This window comes from Mustela nivalis (genome assembly GCF_964662115.1).
Source record: "Mustela nivalis genome assembly, chromosome: 3".
Classification (NCBI taxonomy): Eukaryota; Metazoa; Chordata; class Mammalia; order Carnivora; family Mustelidae; genus Mustela; species Mustela nivalis.
The window spans coordinates 62,670,279-62,690,842 of NC_139022.1; the positions used below are offsets into that span (position 1 = coordinate 62,670,279).

Genomic DNA, 20,564 nt, shown 5'->3' on the forward strand with positions numbered 1-20,564 from the left:
TCAAAATTAAATTAAAATACAATAAAAACAAAGTGTGATAAAAATATAAAGGATTTTATACATTATAAGAGGTTATTTTCTTTTACTCCATTGCTATTTATGCTTACCTCTCAATTTTTTTTTCAAAAAAGTATAATGCAGAGAGAAAAGTACACAGCTTGATGAATTATCACAAAATCTATCACACACATCAAGAAACAAAATGTAACCTTCATTCTAGAAACCTCTTTCTCACTTCCTTCACAGTCATGAACCTCTTCTACAAAGGGTAATCCCTATTTTGACTTCAAATACCATAGACAGTTTAAATTGTATATATATTAAATAATATACTATATATTCTTTTGTATTTGTCTTTTTTTGCTCAGTTGCCATTAATGAGATTCATTCATTGCCTACATTAATAGTTTGTTGGTTTTCATTGCTGTGTAGAGTTTCATTGATTGAATACATAAATAATTCAATATATATCCTATATATATGTTACTATCCACACTACGGTTGAAAGTTTTTATTATTTACAGTTTTGGCAACTGTGAATATGCTTTCTATGAATATTCTCATACATATGTTTTAGTAATATTTCTGAACCACAGAATATGTAGGTATTCATCTCTAGTAGATACTGCCCAGTAGCTGCTATTGTCTGTCTTTTCCATTTTAGCCATTCTTGTGAGTATGTAGTATTATCACATTGTGCTTGAATTTACATTTCCTTGATTATTAATCAGACTGAGTTCCTTTTATACATTAAGCAGACATTGGGATCTTTTGTGAATTACTATTAAAGTCTCTTCTGTTTTTCTGTTCTATCTTTTTTATTATTGATTTCTACTTTTAAAATATACTCTAGGCATAAACCCTCTTTTGGTTATTTCTTTTATTCTGTGACTTTCTTTTGCCCTTTTAGCAGTATCTTTAAACCAGACTTTTTTAGTTTTAATGTTGTCCAATGCATTAATCTTTTCTTTATGTTAGGTGCTTTTTAGATCTTAATTAGGGCAGCTTGACCTATATCCAAGGTCATGAAATCGTTCCCTCTGATATATTGTAGGAGGTTTATTATTTTACCTTTCACTTTTAGATTTATAATTCACCTGGAATTGCTATGAGGAAAGGAACAAATTTTTCCTCCATGGGTATTCCATTGATCTAACTCAATTTGCTAGGGAGAAAAAAATACTTTCCCTATTGCCCCAGTACATTTATTTTGTCATAAATCAAGTGTGTTTTTATGTGTAGGTCTGTTTATTGACCCTCTGTTCTATTCAATTAATCTATTTTTCTATGTTTACACCGATTCAACATTGTATTATTTACAAGAGCTTTATAAGTCTTGATAACTAGTAGAATAAGTCCACCCTTCAATCCAGGAGCATGGTATATCCCTCTATTTATTTAGGTCCTCATTATTTTTTCTTAATAATTCTTACAGCTTTTCTGTTAGTTGGTCTTACACTTTTGTTAATTTTTTAAAATCATATTGAGATACACAATAATAAAGATTCTTTTTCCCATTATTTATAGATTGGTTGTGGTCCCAATTAAAATATAAGCAGGTGTTTAAGTTGACTAATTTATTTTAAGATTTACAGGGAAGTGAAAAAGGTCAAGAATAGCTAAGACATCCTTAAAAAAAAAGTAAAGGAACTTACCTTTATAAACATAGCAATAGTTTTTTAAAAGAGCCAAACATATTTTGCAAGTGTTTAAAATTTTTGAGACGTGTTCAATATCTTAAATGTGAATCTCATACAAAAATTTGGATGCAAAATGCTGCAATAAATAAATAAATAAATAAATAAATAAATGGGTGGGATGAAATAGCTGTGGTAAAACTAAAACAAATAAGACTAAAACCAAAATTAAACTCTAATTTCTTGAAGGCGTTTGAAATTATCATCCCACATGACTTGTCATTCTATAAACTTTCTAAGTAGGTATTAGAAACAGTTTTTTGGTGACCTGATAATTGGTCATGTATGCACCCAGGGTCTAGGAGAGGTCAGGGCTGGAATTGTGATTTTGAAAGCAAATAATTATATGTTGGAAGTTAAAGTCCTGTGAGTGGAACCATTGTGGAAAGAGTGAAAAGTCTGGAAGTGAGAAGAGTGGAAAATCAATGAGAATGTAAAAAACAGCAACATTTCTTTAAAAAGAAATCCATGAAGGAGACAAAAAAGCAAAAATCAGAAAAGTAGGAAGAGAATCAGGAGACAAAATATCAAGGAAATAGAGACTCAGGAAGTTTTGAGCAGTTAAATGTCAATTACCAGGAGAAAAAAACAAGTAAAATAAAAGATTTGAAAAGTTTTCATTAGATCTAGTAGTAAAGATGTTGGAGTCAACCATCTTGTAACTATCTCAGTGGTGTGATAGAATAAGGAAGACAGAAATATGCAGGTTTCAGTGAAGAGGAGATGATAATATCAAAGCCATGAATATAGACCCTGGTTTGATCAAGAAAAGCAAGCATATATAGCAGTCAAAGAGAGAAACAGCGTTCCAGGGACTTTTACTTTAAGATGGGAGATACTTGAACACATTAGAAGTTTCAGGGCAAGAAGCAACCAAGAAGGAGAGGCTGAAAAGGCAGGGAATAATTGTTAGAGAAGAGGTAGGGTATAGATTACAAATAAACACAGAGATACTGACTTTAGTCAAGACCCGTTTTTTTCTGTGACTGGGGTAGAAGTGGTTAGATTGGACACAGATAAAATTTTGTAGGTGAGGGAAGAAGAAATATATCAAATAGGACAGGGCTTCCTGATCTGTTTATGCGGGGAGGGGAAGGGAGAGAGAGAGAGAGAGAGCATGTACAGGAGGAGGCAAGCAGGGGGAGGGGCGGAGAGAGAGAATCTTAAGCCGGTTCCATGCCCTACATAGATCCTGCCACAGGGAACTCGATCTCATGACTCCGAGATCATGATCTAAGCCAAAATCAAGAGTCAGATGCTTAGTGGACTGAGCTACCCATGTGCTCCCCTAATCTTTTTTCACAACATGGCATACATAAAAATGACCCTACTGGGGATAAACGGATGAAGCTGTTTGTAGCAGTGATGGACCTCAAGGTTTATCGCTCTAGGTTGGGATACACTTGGATGCAAGTAACAAAAAATAGCTGGCAGTGCCTTAACTGATGAAGACATTTAAGTATCTCAGTTAATCAGAAGTCTAGAGTTAGGTGGTTCCCAGGTTTGCACAGTGGGTCTACAATGTCATCTAAATCCAGGACCTTCCCACCTTCCTCCTATGCTATCTTGTTTATTGTTTTGGTCCTTGGGTTTGCTGCCTCATGCTCAGGCATCCTATCTATATCAGAGTTCAAAGCAGGGGGGAGGGGATAGTTATTGAGGCAAAAGACAAAAGAATCTTTCTTTTCATATAGGAGAAAAACTTTCAAAAATCCCTCCTGACCTCCTCCCCGGCAGATATATTTTATTTTGTTGGCTAAAAGAGTGTCACGTGACCATGTACTAACTGTAGGGAAGTGAAGGAAAGCATCTGGTATTCCCTCATTCTATAGTGTAGTGCAGGCCAAGAAAAAGAGGAGGCAGATCAGGAAGAAACTGAGGCCCTCAATCCTTTCTCTATTACCTTCTTTAGGAAAACCTTCTAAGAGTTTATAGCCTATTATGTGAGCTTTAGGCATTGCTTTGGTAAGATAAGCTAGTTTAGGTCTTCTTATATTTTATGGATTCTTGTTGCTTGCCTTAAATAGCATCATCATCATCTTCATCATTACAGTTCTTAGTGATTCCCAATTTTCAGTTATATTTCTCTCTGTGTGTCTTGTTTTGACACTCAAAGTATTGAATGGCATTTTTTGAGGGAAATTGGATCATGTGCCTGCTTAGAAATCATTGATCCACTAGCTTACTAAATTCTACCTAATGTGTTTACGCCCCTTCAATTGTACACATAGGTATAAGCAAAATGTAGGGGGAGAAAGTAAAAACTAGACGCCTACTTTGAGATATTAACACATTGGGGGACAAATTCAATCTCCCAGAAAGTGTTTCATTTAATTCAGGAGAAGAAAGGAGTCTCATTTAATTAAATCAGAGAGTAAAGATATAAAGCATTTAATGAATTGGGTGGAAAAGAGCAAAGCATATATTTATTGAAGCATATTATGCTTTAATTTTCTTTCTAGATAGTGTTGTAATATATTTAGAACAAGGAATCAACCTCCTGATGTTTATCATATGCCAGGAAAAGAAGTGCTTCTTTATTAGAATAAGTAGATTAATGACTTTATGTTACACATTTTATTGGACTTATTATTGGAAGTTCAGTCGCTTAAAAAGAAACTACTTTTCAAAAAAAATTTTTTTTATTATTAGACAGTCTGTGTTAATGCTGTGTTGGAGAAGGTAAAGAAAATTTTCCAAGAAGAAGAATCCATAAGGCAAAAGAGAGAAGAGAATGAAAATCTTAGAAAAGCCTTTTCTGAGCCTGTGCTTTCTGAGCCTACATTTCCTGAAGGTGAAATCAAAGCAAAACCTTACAGGTCATTACCGGAGAAACCAGACAATATTGCAGATCGCCCCAAACTTCCTGCTAATAAGTTGAATAATAAGATCCAGGTTTTACATTCTGTGTTTGACCAGTCAGCTGAAAATGAATGAATGAGCAAATTGGAACATAAGTATTACTGAGTGGAGCTTGAGAGTTATTATCTAATCGCATTTCATCTCACAAAACCAGGAAACTAGTTTTCATATATTGACTGCTCTGCTTTAAAATGCCACTCTCAGGTATTTATATGATAGAGAAAATAAAGTGAATCTTGATGTAAAAGTATGACTCTGATATTTTTTAATGAACAAGAAAGTGTACCCTTTGGAGGGTTAGACTTTATGCTATCATTTATAACATGGACATATTTATAATACATTTATGTTTTTATTAAAACCTATTTCAAGTACCTTTCCATTATAGTTGGCCCTTGAACATGGGTTTGAATAGTACAGATCCACTTATACACAGATCTTTTTTGATAAATGAATTATAGTACTGGAAGTGTATATTCGCTTGCTTATGATTTTACAAAGAACATTCAATATATGTGTTAATCAACTGTGTATATAATCAAGTCAGGCTTCCAGTCAACAGTAGACTACTAATAGTTAAGTTTTGGGGGAGCCCAAAGTTATATGTGGATTTCCAACTGTGTGTGGGGTTGGCATCCCACCCCCAGGCAATGTTCAAGGGTCAACTGTATTCATCTTGGGGGAAAGTACCCTCCATATCAAAATGCTACATATCTTTTTCAGAGATCATAAAAGGATATTTATTTTCTATCAACAGGCTGCATAGTTTGAATCTGCCTATTATCGATCCTTTTTTAAATTCATCTGTAAAGTTATGAAGGACTTTTATTTAATTCACAGACATAATACATTTTAAAACAAAATATTATTTACAAGTCTTATAAGAGAGTTCTGTAAGTGAGGGTGGGATACGACATGACATTTTTTATTTCCAGATCTGAAGGAACACAGAAATCAAGAAATCATTCAGAACCAGAAATCAAGTCCATATTCCTCATTGTTGCCACCAGGTCCTGAGAGAAAATGCTTCTGTAACTGGCCAGCAAATGAGGGCCATTGTTTTGCCCGCAGAAGGCAGGCAAGAAACTTTGGTTTCTTCCACATGTCTTAAATTCTGGACATGTGTTAAGGCCTGACTGGTCATTGGAGTGTTAGCACCCGAGATAATGGCTATGATTTACCCATCGAGTGATGGTACATTTCCTGTGCTAGGTAAATAGCTACTTCCAGAAAAGTATTTATAAAAATCAAAGCTTGGGTCTTCAGTAGTCTGAGAAATGAGTAACAAGTGTTACCACTTCATGTTACCCATATTCCATCAGAAAAGGAAATGTAATAATGTGTAGTAAAGGTCTCATAAACAGACCCTTAATGATAGGTACTTCATTCATTTATTATTTATACAATAACCAAGGAAAAGAGTCCAGGTGGTCCCCCTAGAATGTTCAGTATTAGGTTTGGGGCTTTAATTAAAACCTAGGCCATTAAGAAGATTACTGTGCTTAGAGACAAAGTTCCAATTTTGACAGTTTTTTGCACTCTGAATTCATAATGTGATCATCTGGTTCTGATTCTACTTCTTATTTTCTACTATTTGCTGCCAAATTTTAGATGGTAAGCACCCAGAGTGTTACAGTATGGTGTGGGCACCAGGTAACCAGAATAGTGCTGTTTGTAAATAACAGGCCTGTGAAAGCAGGGTGGGCCGACTTCGCATCCACCCTGCCTGTGAACTCAGCAGGAAGGACTGAGGAACACCACCCTCTATCTCTTCTCTGTAACAGTTACACAAAACACTCAGTTCTACATACATCACAACATTCTCAAAAACAAAGCAAAACAAAAACAAGCCTTTGCTTGAAATTTTCACATAGGACATTCAAAGCACATTGGCTCACTGTATAAGAGACTTCACATCTCTCATGGCTGGGCAGCAGCTGTGTGTGTCTTCCTTACTTGTGAGAGTGCTTTGGCCTGAGAGAAACTGAGCCAAGATTTATTTGGTTTCGATGTGCAGTACAGGAAGATTAAGGAGTGCACTTGTGGTGAGCACCAGGTGTTCTATGGAAATGTTGAATAAGTGTCTTATTTTTAAATGAAACATTGTAAATTGATCCCATTTTGGAGGCAGTGTTTTAAGTGTCAAAAATCTGCTGTATATTTGGAAATCCTGAATAATTGAGATTGAAGCATCTCAGTGTATTTAAATTTTACCTATAAAAAGTAAAAATAACAACCAAATGGGGCAGAGGTGGAGAGTGTGTCGAGGTATCAGTGAAACAAGAATACGAGAATAGAAGAATGGAAGAATACTGATAATTGTTGAAGTGGGTGATGAGAGTTTATTAGGCTACTCTGTTTAGTTTGTATATATTAAAACTTTTGCATGATAAAGTCTGCTACATCAAAATAGGGATTACCCCCATATTTCTTATTAAATTTAATTTTCTACCTTTTCTTCATTTCTACCAATTCTTATTGCAAATATTTCCACCCTTCTTAAAATGCACATTCCAAACCTATAGCCTTCACGTTCCAGTCAATCCAGAGGACTGGATGAAATGCATTTTATATATCCTGATAATCCTTACATCACAGTAAATATGTATAATTTTGAACTGTTCAGCTTTATATGATTTTTAAAGATAAGTAATAAATGTGCCTATGTTGGAAAAATTAATACTCTTTGGTATTGAAGTATGATTATTCTAATATATTCAAAACATACACAACATTTTTCATTTCCATATAGTTTTATCAGAAAGAACTCCGAATAACTTTGAAGTTTCCAGTGGCATAAAAATCAGAGTCACACTTAAAAGGTTCATTAGAAAGAGTCACATAAATATTCCCATTGTCCACTGTCACTGTATGAATCCTTTGCTTTACTCCTTTGGAGCACCACTTGGGTTTTGCTGATGGATCTCTAGGGTTTATAGACTGATATAGTCCTTCTCCTGTTGCCAAAGTAATTTTGTATTTATGCCAGGGGCAAACTATACATGGTCGTCCATCAAAATCCTGGGGAAGAAAATAAATGATTTAATAGTCTAACATTTGCAACATTCACAATAAATCTCAGGCTCAGAACAGATTCTGTTACAGAAAAACCTGGTTAAAGAATAGGCCAGCTTCTCTTTTTTCCTTCCATTTACAAATTATTCGGCACAAGGTAGAACCTAATCTTAGCAGTCATCAAGTTCCTCTGCATTTGATTAGAAACGCAGCCTGTTAGAACTCTATCAGGAAATGAGCTTGGGCAACTGTACCATGTGATTTAAGCTATGATGTTATCTATTAGACGTTAATGTCATTTCCTTGACAGAAATGGGGCAAGGGCATCAAGTGTTTCTAAAGGAACTTTCACTAGCTGCTGGAAGAATGGTAAGTTTCAAATATAAAGAGTTACTAAAGGCATGAGTGTATATGTTAACTGAAGAGCAATTTGTAATCCAAAGTAGTCAATTCCCAACTTTTTAACGGCCTTAAATTGGTGCTTCTTAAATTTTAAAGAGCATGGGAATCACCTGGATCTTGTTTAAATGCAGATCTTGCTTAAATTCAGTAGTCCTAAGGTAGGGCACAAGATTATGTATTTCCAGGAAGCTCCCAGGTGACATCGATGTTGCTGGTCTGTGGACCACACTTTAAGTACAGTCTTATAGGTCTTATTATGGTCCAAAACTAAAGGAAATTCTTTCACATTATCATCACTAGGTGCTTACATGTTGTTTCAGTTTGTATTTTGTACCAGTGGTGGAGGGGCGGGGGGGGGGGCGGTGCTGGTGGCAGGAAGGAGAAGGATGTAGCATTCAGTTTTATGAAGTAGAAAACAAGAAATAAGGCAGCTAGCTAGTTTGGGAATGCAAGGAAGTAAGTTCCCTATTCCTTCCTGAAATAAGCATTCAATGTGTGGTTTCCTTTTTAAAATATACATATTTATATTTTTACTACATTATTCACATAATATATACTCACTGAAAACAAACTGTGTAGAAATGTATAAAGTAACAAAGTGAATATTTTTTATTTTAAAAGTGGGATCTCATTAGACCTATCATCCCATGACTTGCTTTTTTTTAATCAAAAATATATTGCTGACAAATGGCAAGATTTCATTTCATTTTGATGGCTGCATAGTATTCCATTGTGTGTATATATACCACTTCTTCTTGATCCATTCATCTGTTGATGGACATCTAGGTTCTTTCCATAGTTTGGCTATTGTGGACATTGCTGCTATAAACATTCGGGTGCATGTGCCCCTTTGGATCACTACGTTTGTATCTTTAGGGTAAATACCCAGTAGTGCAATTGCTGGGTCATAGGGCAGTTCTATTTTCAACATTTTGAGGAACCTCCATGCTGTTTTCCAGAGTGGCTGCACCAGCTTGCATTCCCACCAACAGTGTAGGAGGGTTCCCCTTTCTCCGCATCCTCGCCAGCATCTGTTATTTCCTGACATGTTTATTTTAGCCATTCTGACTGGTGTGAGGTGATATCTCATTGTGGTTTTGATTTGTATTTCCCTGATGCATGCCGAGTGATATGGAGCACTTTTTCATGTGTCTGTTGGCCATCTGGATGTCTTCTTTGCAGAAATGTCTGTTCATGTCCTCTGCCCATTTCTTGATTGGATTATTTGTTCTTTGGGTGTTGAGTTTGCTAAGTTCTTTAACAAGGATGGAACTAGAGCGTATCATGCTTAGTGAAATAAGTCAAGCAGAGAAAGACAACTATCATATGATCTCCCTGATATGAGGAAGTGGTGATGCAACATGGGGGCTTAAGTGGGTAGGAGAAGAATAAATGAAACAAGATGGGATTGGGAGGGAGACAAACCATAAGTGACTCTTAATCTCACAAAACAAACTGAGGGTTGCTGTGGGGACGGGGTTTGGGAGAAGGGGGTGGGATTATGGACATTGGGGAGGGTATATGCTTTGGTGAGTGCTGTGAAGTGTGTAAACCTGGTGATTCACAGACCTGTACCCCTGGGGATAAAAATATATGTTTATAAAAAATAAAAAATTAAAAAAATATATATATATATATATTGCTGACATCCCTCCATACCAACACATACAAATCTGCCTCACAAATTAATGAGGCAGTGGTTACATAGTTTTCCATAGCATGGCTATGGCTATTCAGTTTATTTAAACTGTTTCCTATTGTTAAAAAATTTAGGTGGCCTTCAATTTTTCATTGCAACAAATAATTCCATAGTAAACCTATCCCATATATATACTTGAACATTTGTGCAATGGTATCTGTAGGATAGATATCTCAGAGTATAATTGCTAGATCGGAAGCCATGCATACTTCCTCTATTCGTCTGTGAAATAGTTTTCTTTATATTGTAGGACTGTGAATTCCTGGAATACTAGCAATTATACTCAAAGCATTAAAAACAGTTCAAACCCAAATATAAATGATTTTTTGCATACAGAATGAAATATAGACTATAAATAAGAAACATGAATTTGTAGAGGATAGACTTAATTTTACATACCTCTATATCTCCCAAATGTAAAGGTCCTCCTGAGTCTGTAAAGAAATTAAATATCATATCTAGTCACTTAAAAAAAGAAAAAGCCTGAAATTTTGATAGTTTAGTGGTTAGCAAACAAATTCACAAGGTTTACAAATGAAAAATCAACTCTTACGGTAACAGCGAATATCCATAGCATGATACTCTCCTTTGTGGTAGAAAATGACCACTTCTCTATCATGCACAACAGCTGTCATTCTTTCAGATTTTTTAAGGTCCTCTTCTCTGCCAACACAGACAGAAGAATATTCCTTCATTTCAGGATCTTGTTCAGAGCCATCAACATCCATGCTAGTTGAACAAAAGAAAAAAAGTAGTCTTCACAAAATTGGCTGTGACTTAACTCACAGAGATACACACACAAACACACACACATTAATATATATATATATATATATATATATATATATATATATATATTTAGATCTCTAAGATTGACAAAGGCTTTTTTATAGCTATATTAAAAAAAACATAAATACTGGGTTATAGTTATTCATGATTTTGAGTTAGAGACTCTTAAAGCTTGTCCAAGTTAGGGAAGACCACCCCCCCCCCCCATGTTGAGGCTGGACTCAGATTCATTTCATTGTGTAAATGGATATTTCAGAAGTCCCAAGACCCAGAGACTGACATTTCACTGCTCTTTTATTTCCTATAATTTCAATGCTAAACAACACCCAGTTATCAGTGTTATTTTCAGCCTTCTCCTGAAGGTAGGATTCTTTGATAGTCTGAATAGTCTTGTCCTAGTTGAGGTGACTCATTTGATTTTGCCTGGATCTGTCTTAGAAATCAACCAGATAACTATTCTAGTATAAGAGGATAGGTATGTATGGGCGCATTTCATTTTCTTAACTCAGACAGGAATTAACATCACTTTATTCTGCCTTATTTGGGAATTCAAAGAGATGGCTTTCTCTTCAATTAATTTATGTAAGTATATAAACCCATATTTCTAAACAAAGAAGCCTTCGTGGAGAATTTTCAGGTACTCTATATTTTTTATCAGCATAGATATTCAGGCTACTTTTTTGAAAGCAACCCTTTCAAAGAGACCTTATGTAATACTTTAAGAACATAATCATGGTCTGTTAATTCCTGTGAGAAGGAAACATCAAGATACATCAGTGTCAGGACTATTAGGCCTTGTAGAGGATTTTCCTGAGGGCCTTTCATTTGGGGGTTTTTGTTTTATGCTATGACAGTTTCTGAATAAAACTATACATCCTGTTTTGGCAAGAACTGCTATATTTTTTCCTACTCCACTCCTAATTCCAACTCTTTCTTCTTATCCCCACCCTCTTTCCATTAGAGTTAATCCCAAATTTTCTGGAAACATTCCTGCTTTTCCTCCCTATCTCAGGGTAGAGACTGTGGTGGTCTATAACTTCCAGAAAGCTCAAAGAACATTGTATATTATTTTAGGGTTGGCAAGAACCTTCTTCCCTAGGCAAGAGCACATTTTCAACCTTTGCATGTAGTGAAATAAAAATCACAAGACACAAACTGAGATTACTCAACTGACTTTACTTTTAAAGTAATTAAATTTTCAGATATCCCTGCATGGTTTCTGCCCTCTGCTTGAGAGTGGGAATCTTCAACCATCTGGATAATACCCAGCTTCACAACAGGCATAAGGCAAAGTTCACTCTCTGATATGGGTGGACAGGAAAGAGGCTGCCTGCAGCATTTGAGCATGAGATCTTATGTGTACCTTGACCATTATCTTGGAGCAGCATTACTTCAATTATATGAAAGAAATTATATGAAAGAAATTAAAAGTTCACGGTAACATCTAATCACAACCTACGTTTTTTCTTTGGTCACTGATGGACAAGTTTTTCTGTAATCTATTTAGGGAGGAATATATGTCTAAAAAGCAAACAAAATTCTCAAGAAGTAACTACTGACAATAATCTTTAGCACAGAATTACAGAATTTCAAAAGAAAAATTTCAAAAATAGATCTTCAGATTCTCCTTTTGCCAAGTTCTCTTTCCTTGTTGGAGATTATCATGCATTGAATAAGTATTTTCTTTTTTTTTTTTTTAAAGATTTTATTTATTTATTTGACAGAGAGAGATCACAGTAGACAGAGAGGCAGGCAGAGAGAGAGAGGGAAGCAAGCTCCCTGCTGAGCAGGGAGCCTGATGCGGGACTCGATCCCAGGACCCTGAGATCATGACCTGAGCCGAAGGCAGCGGCTTAACCCACTGAGCCACCCAGGTGCCCCTGAATAAGTATTTTCTGAACACATATTATGTGACTAGCACTTCAGGGAAGTAAATCAGATCAGGTCTCTGTCCTTTAGATACTATATTCTAGCTGGTGAGATCAACAACAAACACCAGTAAACAAATACACAAATGAGGTAATTATACACTACCTTAAGAACCATGAAGAAAATGAACTGGGCAATATGAAAGAGAAAAGGGAGGCCATTTTGCAAAGAAAAGCCTGGGAAGGTGACTCTGGATGGATAGTTGAGCTGGTATCTAAAAATGAAAATGAACTAGACATTTTAAGAGCTGAAGGAAGAGCATTCCAGGCTGAAGGAATAACAAATATGATAGCCTGAGGAAAGAGGGGCGTGGAAGGAGGAGACTTGGTTAATTTGAGGAACAGATAGGAGACTGGAGCATAACAAGTGAGTCTGGTGAGACAGACAGGAACCACTGTGTATGGATTTTAGTCTAAGAGCAATGGGAAGGCACTGAAGGGTGTAAAGCAGGGAAGGGTGACATGATCTATTTTTAAAATAATGCCCTCACTGTGTGAATAGATTGTAGCAAACTAAGAAGGAAACATAGAAATCAGAAAGCTATTGCAGTGGTCCATTTTAACAAGTGTATTAATTTATGGATTTCATCAGATTGGGAAACTAGAGAAAGTTCCAAATAACTTGAGAGGTATCCAACTCTGCCTTACACAAGATAAGGAATTACATATAGAAAAGGAAAAGGAAATGAATCCAAGTGATGGCCCATGATAGTTGTAGAGACCCAGATGGTGTTAAACATTAGGAAGTTTGCCATGGAATGTCCATGATATTAAACAAAATACAATTGTCTATAATTTAAGATACTTAACAAAATGATCAATCACATGTCAACTTGAAATATTCTAATTTTCAAAGATGATCCTTCCAAATCCGTGTTCTCTTCAAATACGGTAATATTGTCAAATTCATAGGAAGTTGTACAGAATGACGATATACCTTTTGTTAATAACAGGGAACTACTATTTTAATTTCATTCAAGTCTTAGTTTAACATTTCACATAAAAACATATATATGTAATTTCTTTAAAAGGGGCACTTGGACCTTGATGAACCTAGCTTAGAATGGTTATAAACCATAGACTCAATCCCTACCCCACAGCAAGAGGGAAAATTTGCTATGTGGCAAGACCAAGAGTCTCCAGGCCTTCTGATGGCTTCTCTAAATATTTTATCTTCTATGACTGATGGAAGTCTAGAAATGTTGGGAGGAAAAGAGCATGGATCATTTAAAAAATATATTTTTAAAACAAATTACTATTTATAAGGAAAAATCTCTATGTGAATGTGTAAGGAGTGAGCTTTTGAAAGAAGGAATTTATAGGCTACTATTTTGAGAAGGGTAATTCTAAACCATAACAAAGACAGGTATTAGATCTTACAATATAAGCCTGGGCTCCAAAACTGAAGTGTAGCAAGTGGCATGTTTGTACGTGTGTGTGTGTGTGTGTATGTGTTGATGGCGAGAGGCAGGAAGGAACTCTGAATTCAAGGTATAAAGGAAAGCATTACACAAACCAAGTTTAGGAAATTACAGAGATGTACTTTTTGTACTCTGGAGTTTGCACTGTTAACTCTTGCTCTAACTAACCTAGTTACTTTTTAAATTATGGAAAAGAGAACATGCTATTAAAAAAAACTTTCATATAAGTCAAACTGAGAAAGACAAACAATATGTGATTTCAGTCAAATGAATAAACAAAGTAACAAAAGGCAGAATCAGACCTGTAAATACAGAGAATTGATGGCTGCCAAAGGGAAGTGGTGGTGGGAGTGGGGGTGGGGGTGGGGATGGCAAATCTGTAAAGGGGAGTGGGAGAAATGGGCTTCCAGTTACAGAATGAATAAGTCAAGAGAATAAAAGACACAGCAAAGGGAATACAGTCAGTAACATTGTAATAGGTTGTAGGGTGACAGATGGTAGCTACACTTGTGGTGAGCATAGCATAAAGTATGGAGAAGTTGAATCACTGTGTTTTACATCCAAAACTTATAAAACATCATGTGTCAACTATAGTCAAACAAAAAAGTTAAAAATTAGTTTACAATGAAAAACAAAAATACAGTATTTTTATGAAAAGTCAATGAGGACCATGCCATGATTTTCTGGATTAGCTATGGCTGACAGAAGGCTGCATTACTATAATTCTAAACAGTTATCTCGTTTTGCTTCATACTGGCAGGTACCCAAAGTATACAAAATGCTCAGGTGGCAGTATTTACCCCACAGTATTGGGTGTGCAGCTTTTATAACATTTTGTGACAGGACAGAGGAGAAGTAAAGATAAGAAAAAATGGGAACAGATGAACTGAAATAGGCTGGAAAAAAAATATAAAATTTTCAACACATATAACCAACAAAGGATTATGATTCAGAATAGATGAAGAAATTCTATAAACCAGTTAAGGAAGTGCAAAAAAAAATGGGCAAAAGATACAAACATTTCATAGATGAAGAAGTCTGAATGGCCAGTGATCACACGTAAATATGCTCAACCTCATCAGTAGGAAAAAATACAAGAAATGCAAGGCAAAGTCACAAATGGGATACTATTTTCTCTCCAGTTGACTGGTAAAAATTATACCAAGTATTGGTAAGGATATGGAGAAATTGGTAGTGATGACATCAATTAGCAATACCACAATGTGGCATTACCTAGACTCTTCTAACATATCCATGATCCATTAACCCCTCATTAAGTATATTCCAGAGAAACATGCACAGGTACACCAGGAGACATGCAGAAGACACACAAAACACAGGAAAAAAACTCAAAATGCATCAACTGTAGAATGTGGAATTTTTATGTTCATTCAGTGGAATGCAACATAGTAGTAAAAAATGGGGACATCAAGTTGGATTAATTTCAAAAATATAACTTTAAAGGAAAAATTTTTTCAAGAATTCAGAATATGCTTCTATTTTACCAAGTGCAAAAACAGGCAAAACAAAACAATCTATAATGGATATGTACAGATAAAGTAAATTTATAAAGAAAAAGCAAGGTGATAGTAAACACAAAATTTCTTCCATGTCTCAAAATATCACATTTAGTCTTATATTTAAAACTACTCTTTTAACATTTAAGTTGTATCCTATATTTGTGTAGCAAATGACCCAAAAACCAAGAAAATGTGCTTGTGGACTTAGATCATGAGGGGACTATTTGAGAATTTATTCAGCTTATTTAAAAAGCTGGCACTAGAAGAGGAAATTAATGAGTATTTTCTTTTTCTAGGCTAAAAAATTAGAAAAGAAATACTAGTATCAAGCAAGTAACAAAATACATGAGATGTGGAATAGCATCAAAAGTTAAGTTCTCCCCCACTTACAAATAAATGAGAACAAAATACAATCCTTCAAGTTTTGGTCTCTTTAAACAGAGCTTCAGCAGGTTTTGCACCCCAAGCAAGGAAAACTGCAGTGAACTTTGCAGGGGCTGATAAGAAATGAGCAGAGAACGCTGCACTCAATGATAAAGGTTTCAGAGAACTATGATTACAGTCTCGCATTTTGCCTAGGAAAGTATTATCATATCTCTCAAATAATGGTCATATTTACTTATGATATCTGGTAATATTTATAATTAACACCCACATTATACTTAATTAAATATTGTGAATATCACTGTCCAGACAGCAACAAAAGTCAATTTATTGTATTGTATATATTATATGTATGTATTTTAATTACTATTACTTTGATGCACTAGTCATATGCACCCACACATTTCCTTTATTTTGAATCAACTTTAAGATACCAAATCTTAACTAAATAAAAAGGTGAAACATTAACTGATCTATACAGTTTGGGGGCTAGATGAAGAAAAGTTAATTCTGAAAAATTTTGCCATTTTGCTCAATTTTCCTCTTAATGTTTTTAGGCCTATGCCTCAAATAGGTTTCTAAAGGTGCTAACATCATAGAAAATTACAGTTTAGCTAAATGGATCATCAATCTCTATCAGATACATTTCCAGCACAGGCTGAATTAAAAAAAAAGTTTCCATAAACCATTGGAAACAGGAGAGACATGAAATTACAGGAACTTACTTGTTAGTCCTCTTGAGCTCTGACAAAGGCACTTTTACTAAGTCTGGGGACTTGGTCTACACATTATCAGAAAGCATAACTCTGGGGTGACACCCTTGCTTTTAGTTCAAAGAAGAGAAATGCCTTAGATATCTCTTTGGATGGCAGAATAATAGTAGATAAAACTATCCTTCAGTGAATGCCAAGCTCTTTGGACTGCTTGCATACCTGAGTTCATTAATCCTCACAAAACCTCCAAGGGGTAAATGGTGTATTTATTTTCCAGATGAGTAAACTAAGGGTAAAGGATCCTTTTTAACGAAAGGTTTCCTAAAACCACCAAGTAGCAGTCAAGATTCAAACCTCTATCTTCTGAGTCGAAATTTGGGGAATATTGGTAAAATCTTAACATCTCATCCAAGTAGCAGCCACAGGTTTATAAAAACACCTGGCCTGCAAATTAACTGCCTTAAAAGTACAAAACCTTTTAGCAAAATAAAAATACCTGTGAACGTATATATGTATATGTGTATCACCAAACATCGTTCTGAATTTTTTTTTTTTTTAATTAGGACTGCTAATGTGCAAGTAGTTGCGTCACCAGATGTTTTAAAACGGAATAGTTCCCTAATCATCTAATAAAGTCCTGTAGCTGCTCTGGGGTCCGCTACCATGTCCTTGCTATTAGAGATCTGTGATCACAGGTGAGTTCATATGGGTTTGAATCCGTGCTGTGTGTGTGAATTGGGGCAAGTTGCTTAACTTCACGGCGCTGCCGCTGCTCGTAAAAAAGGTCTGCCACATAGGGCTGCGGTGGGGGAAACACACGCTTCACTATAAATCAAGTGTGTTAGAGCAGGACCGCCCGCGGGAAACGCTCCAATCAGGTCAGCTGTCATCTCTTAAGGTCCTTCCAGCTCTGACAATTTATCAACGCATAACTTCAAGCTGTATTACACTTTAGTAAAGACGGTCAACCGTCGTTACAGGGAGAGGCGCCCAGGAACCACGGGGACCGTCGACGTGTGGCTGTCCTGATGCGGTGGGCGGTTCCACCTACAAACTTCGGGAGACGAGTCTCTACGACCGCCGGAGCTGCAAACACCCCTGGGCAGGTTTAGTGCGCACAAATGCCAGGAAAGCTCATTAAAAAAAAATAATAATAAATTTAAAAAATTTAAAAAAAAATAAAACCACAAAACACAAAAAACGCCCCTCCTGCCTCATCCAGGAGGCGAGTCCCGCGTGGGCCCAGACTCCAAGGTGAACAAGCTCGGCAGGCCTCTGGGCGGAAGAGGCCTGGAGGTTAACGGTTAAGGAACGCGCGCCCCTCCTGAGAAAGGCCGGGAGCAAGACCCAACGACAAGTCCCGCGACCGCTCCCGGCCGCCGCCGCCGGAAACCGGAGCTCCGGCCGGCCGCCCAGGCGGAAGCAGCGGCGCTCGCGAGCCCCGCCCCACCCCGCGCGAGAACAGAACTTACCTTCCTCGAGTTCCTCGCTCCGCCTCCGCGAGACCAGCCAGCCGCCGAGCCCGCGTGACCCTACTGCGCCTGCCAGGGTTCCGAGCACTTCGCGGAGCCTCCGCGGGGCGGGGCGAAGTCGCCCACGTGACCCGAGCGCGCCGGGTTCCGGAGACTGCGTTTGTGGCACTGCAGGCGGATGACCCCTACCCTTCCCACCCCCTGAACCGTGCTCCGCTGCGATCTCCGCACTGATAAGTCATGAATGTGTGCTGACCAAACGTAGGTGGCATCTATTGGTTTTGGAATGTTTGTTACTGTCACTACATTTATCCACATTTTATTTGTTAATTTGCTTATTTAAGCAATCTCTACCCTCAGCCTGGGTCTAGAGGTCGAGTCTCAGGCTCTTCCCGGCGCTACCCAGGTCCCCGCCACGTACACATTTTAAATACGCCCACCAATCTCACTCTCAGAAATGTACCTAATAATATTTCCAAAAGTTCCTCGCAGTGCATATGATCCATGTATAAGGACGCTTACTTCAAGGAAAAAATGAGAATAGCTGAAGATCAGCAACAGGGAAGGAAGGTGAAATAAAATCGTGTGGACATGTGAATTACTTCGTAGCCAGATACAGACTAGCTTTCATGAATGTATTGAGTGTTAAAAAAGGAAAGTATATAATACACAATTCTTTAGTGTAAATAAAAATTATTTCTAAGGATCCAAATAGGTATGTTTGTACATAGGTTTTAAAAGAAAAAAAATTTTTTTAAACTTCACAGTGGTTGCATTGGAGACGGTGGTTGGTTTTCACTTTATTTTTTTTGAACATTGCAACTTTTTTCCTGTACTTTCCGAGTTAAAAACAAAAACAGAAACAAAAAACCCAGACAAAAATCCACTTCCTACTTGTGTTCAAAGCTGGAAACTACTTGAGTCTGGCATGTTTTTAAAGAGTCCTTGACTGTCTTCTAATGCTGTACTTCTTAACTCGGGCTATGCCTTAGAGTTACCTGGGAGTTTTAGACAGTCATGATGCCCAGACCAATGAAACCTGGGGGGTGGAGTAGGGGTGGGGGCAGGAGGAGTCAATATATTTTTTCTAACTTCCCAAGTGACTCCAGTGTGAACTCAAGGTTGAAAAACACAATCTATATTTAACGTAATTAAATAATAATAATTTCCCTCTTGACCATTTATTTCACTGACCCAAGCAAACACTAACCATCTAGTTTGGACGAACTGCTTTACCAAAGTGATAATAAAATATATTTGGATTATTATGATTTACATTATCAGTTAGCCATCCAAACTATTTTAGGGCACATGGAAGGTGTTAGCAGTCTTTAGCTTGTGTCATGGAAGGACTAATAAGGTTTGCTGTATCTAATGAAAAATCCTTCTTTCTTGCCTTGGCATAATCTGGACATTAAAATAAGACACATTTTAGGTTCACTGACCTTAAATCTGATTTCTAATAAACTGAAGACATTTGTTATGTACCCATATATACATAAAAGGGAGAGAAATGGAAGGTTTCTTTTATCTCTACCTAAAGTATTAATGGGGTTAATCATGTAATATGAAATGCCTAGAAAACTTTAGGGGGAGTGTGGGGACACCTTCTACCTTTCCTCTCCTTGGAACAGAGCTACATCTTGCTCTAGAACCTTCCTTGATTTTTTTCTTTCATCTTTTCCTTTCCTACTATTGACACCTAGTGGTAGCCCTGGTGTGAGTTTTGTTACCTACCACGGAAAGCAACTTTTCCTCTGTGAACTTGCTTATCAGTATCTTTGTCTAAAAATAGCTTTAAATGCCCCCTTTCACCTTTGTGGGCCCCTCTCCTGTGCTCTGAACCTCAGGCTGTGCCTAGGCAGGTATTTTGAGGACCAGCCCTTTCTCTTAGAGGAGTTCAAAAGCTGCCTTTGATCCTAAACTATAATCTGTTTTGTGAGCTAATGAAGACATAAGTGTGCTGATAGGTTCACTACAGGGAGGTCTGAAGAGTATCAGTGGCACTGGATTTCCTATTCTCTCAAACCAAAAAAGGGTGACAACATTGCTCTTAGTAGGTTCTTGGAATTCAGATAATGAGAAAGTGAGGGTGGCTTTATATACAACCTATCTGCTTATGACTCCTAACTGCAAGTCTCCATAATATCCATTTGTTGTGGGTACCTCTGTGTGATTCCTGCCTGGATATTGTTGCAGAAACAGTGGTGTTCACCAAATATCCCATCTACTGCCCCACATTTCCCACCCCATTTACAGTTGGTTGAGGCTCCGTGACCACTTTTGGCCAGTGGTCAGTGGGTGAATATGCAGTGTGACACTCCTAGGTGGAAGCATAAAAGAGCTCCAATTCCACATCTCCATCTCTCCCTCTCTCTCTTTTTCACAACCACAGACATTCTAGACGATGAACCTCTACCAGCCTGGGTCCCTGAGTGACCGTGTAGAACAACCACCCACCAGTCACTACCTTCCACCAAGCCATGAAAGAAATGTAACAAGTGAGAAATAAACAGTTGCTGCGTTAACCCACTGAAGTTCTAAGGTTGTTTATGGTTGCACCAAAGCACAATTTAACCTAACAGCTCATTGCTATCTTCAGTTTTATGTGTTTAAGATGGAAATATTAATGTTCTCCTGTAAACTTACACTTCCTTTGTTC

The 20,564-nt window shown here is 36.9% G+C and overlaps 2 protein-coding genes and 1 long non-coding RNA gene across 14 annotated transcripts in view; 2 read left to right on the forward strand and 1 right to left on the reverse strand.

Moving 5' to 3' along the window:
* The window catches only part of SPATA9 (spermatogenesis associated 9), a 36,242-nt gene extending 28,955 nt beyond the window's left edge, over window positions 1-7,287 (forward strand). For 8 of the 9 annotated variants that reach the window (XM_082723945.1, XM_082723946.1, XM_082723942.1 and 5 more), the window contains one exon: window positions 4,350-7,287. In XM_082723945.1, coding sequence (XP_082580071.1) covers window positions 4,350-4,634 — 285 coding nt within the window. In that variant the 3' untranslated portion in view covers window positions 4,635-7,287. The remainder of the gene's footprint in view (window positions 1-4,349) is intronic. The other variant, XM_082723947.1, reaches the window with a different exon arrangement.
* A 6-nt stretch (window positions 7,288-7,293) lies between these two features.
* Window positions 7,294-18,022, reverse strand: RFESD (Rieske Fe-S domain containing). 4 transcript variants are annotated; one of them, XM_082723952.1, is made up of 5 exons: window positions 17,903-17,938; window positions 15,724-15,830; window positions 10,229-10,404; window positions 10,075-10,109; window positions 7,294-7,580 (listed from the first exon to the last, which is right to left on the reverse strand). In XM_082723952.1, exons 3-5 carry the CDS (start codon window positions 10,401-10,403, stop codon window positions 7,317-7,319), a joined length of 474 nt encoding a protein of 157 aa, XP_082580078.1. In that variant the 5' UTR covers window position 10,404; window positions 15,724-15,830; window positions 17,903-17,938; the 3' UTR covers window positions 7,294-7,316. The 4 variants fall into 4 exon arrangements, with proteins under 4 accessions (XP_082580078.1, XP_082580076.1, XP_082580075.1 ...); XM_082723950.1 differs by lacking the exon at window positions 17,903-17,938 and adding an exon at window positions 16,443-17,837; XM_082723949.1 differs by lacking the exon at window positions 15,724-15,830 and having other exon boundaries at window positions 17,903-18,022.
* LOC309861211 lies at window positions 17,970-20,434 on the forward strand. Its single transcript, XR_014309816.1, has 2 exons — window positions 17,970-18,163; window positions 20,298-20,434. It is a non-coding gene; the product is annotated as an uncharacterized lncRNA (long non-coding RNA).
* Window positions 20,435-20,564: the final 130 nt, after the last annotated feature.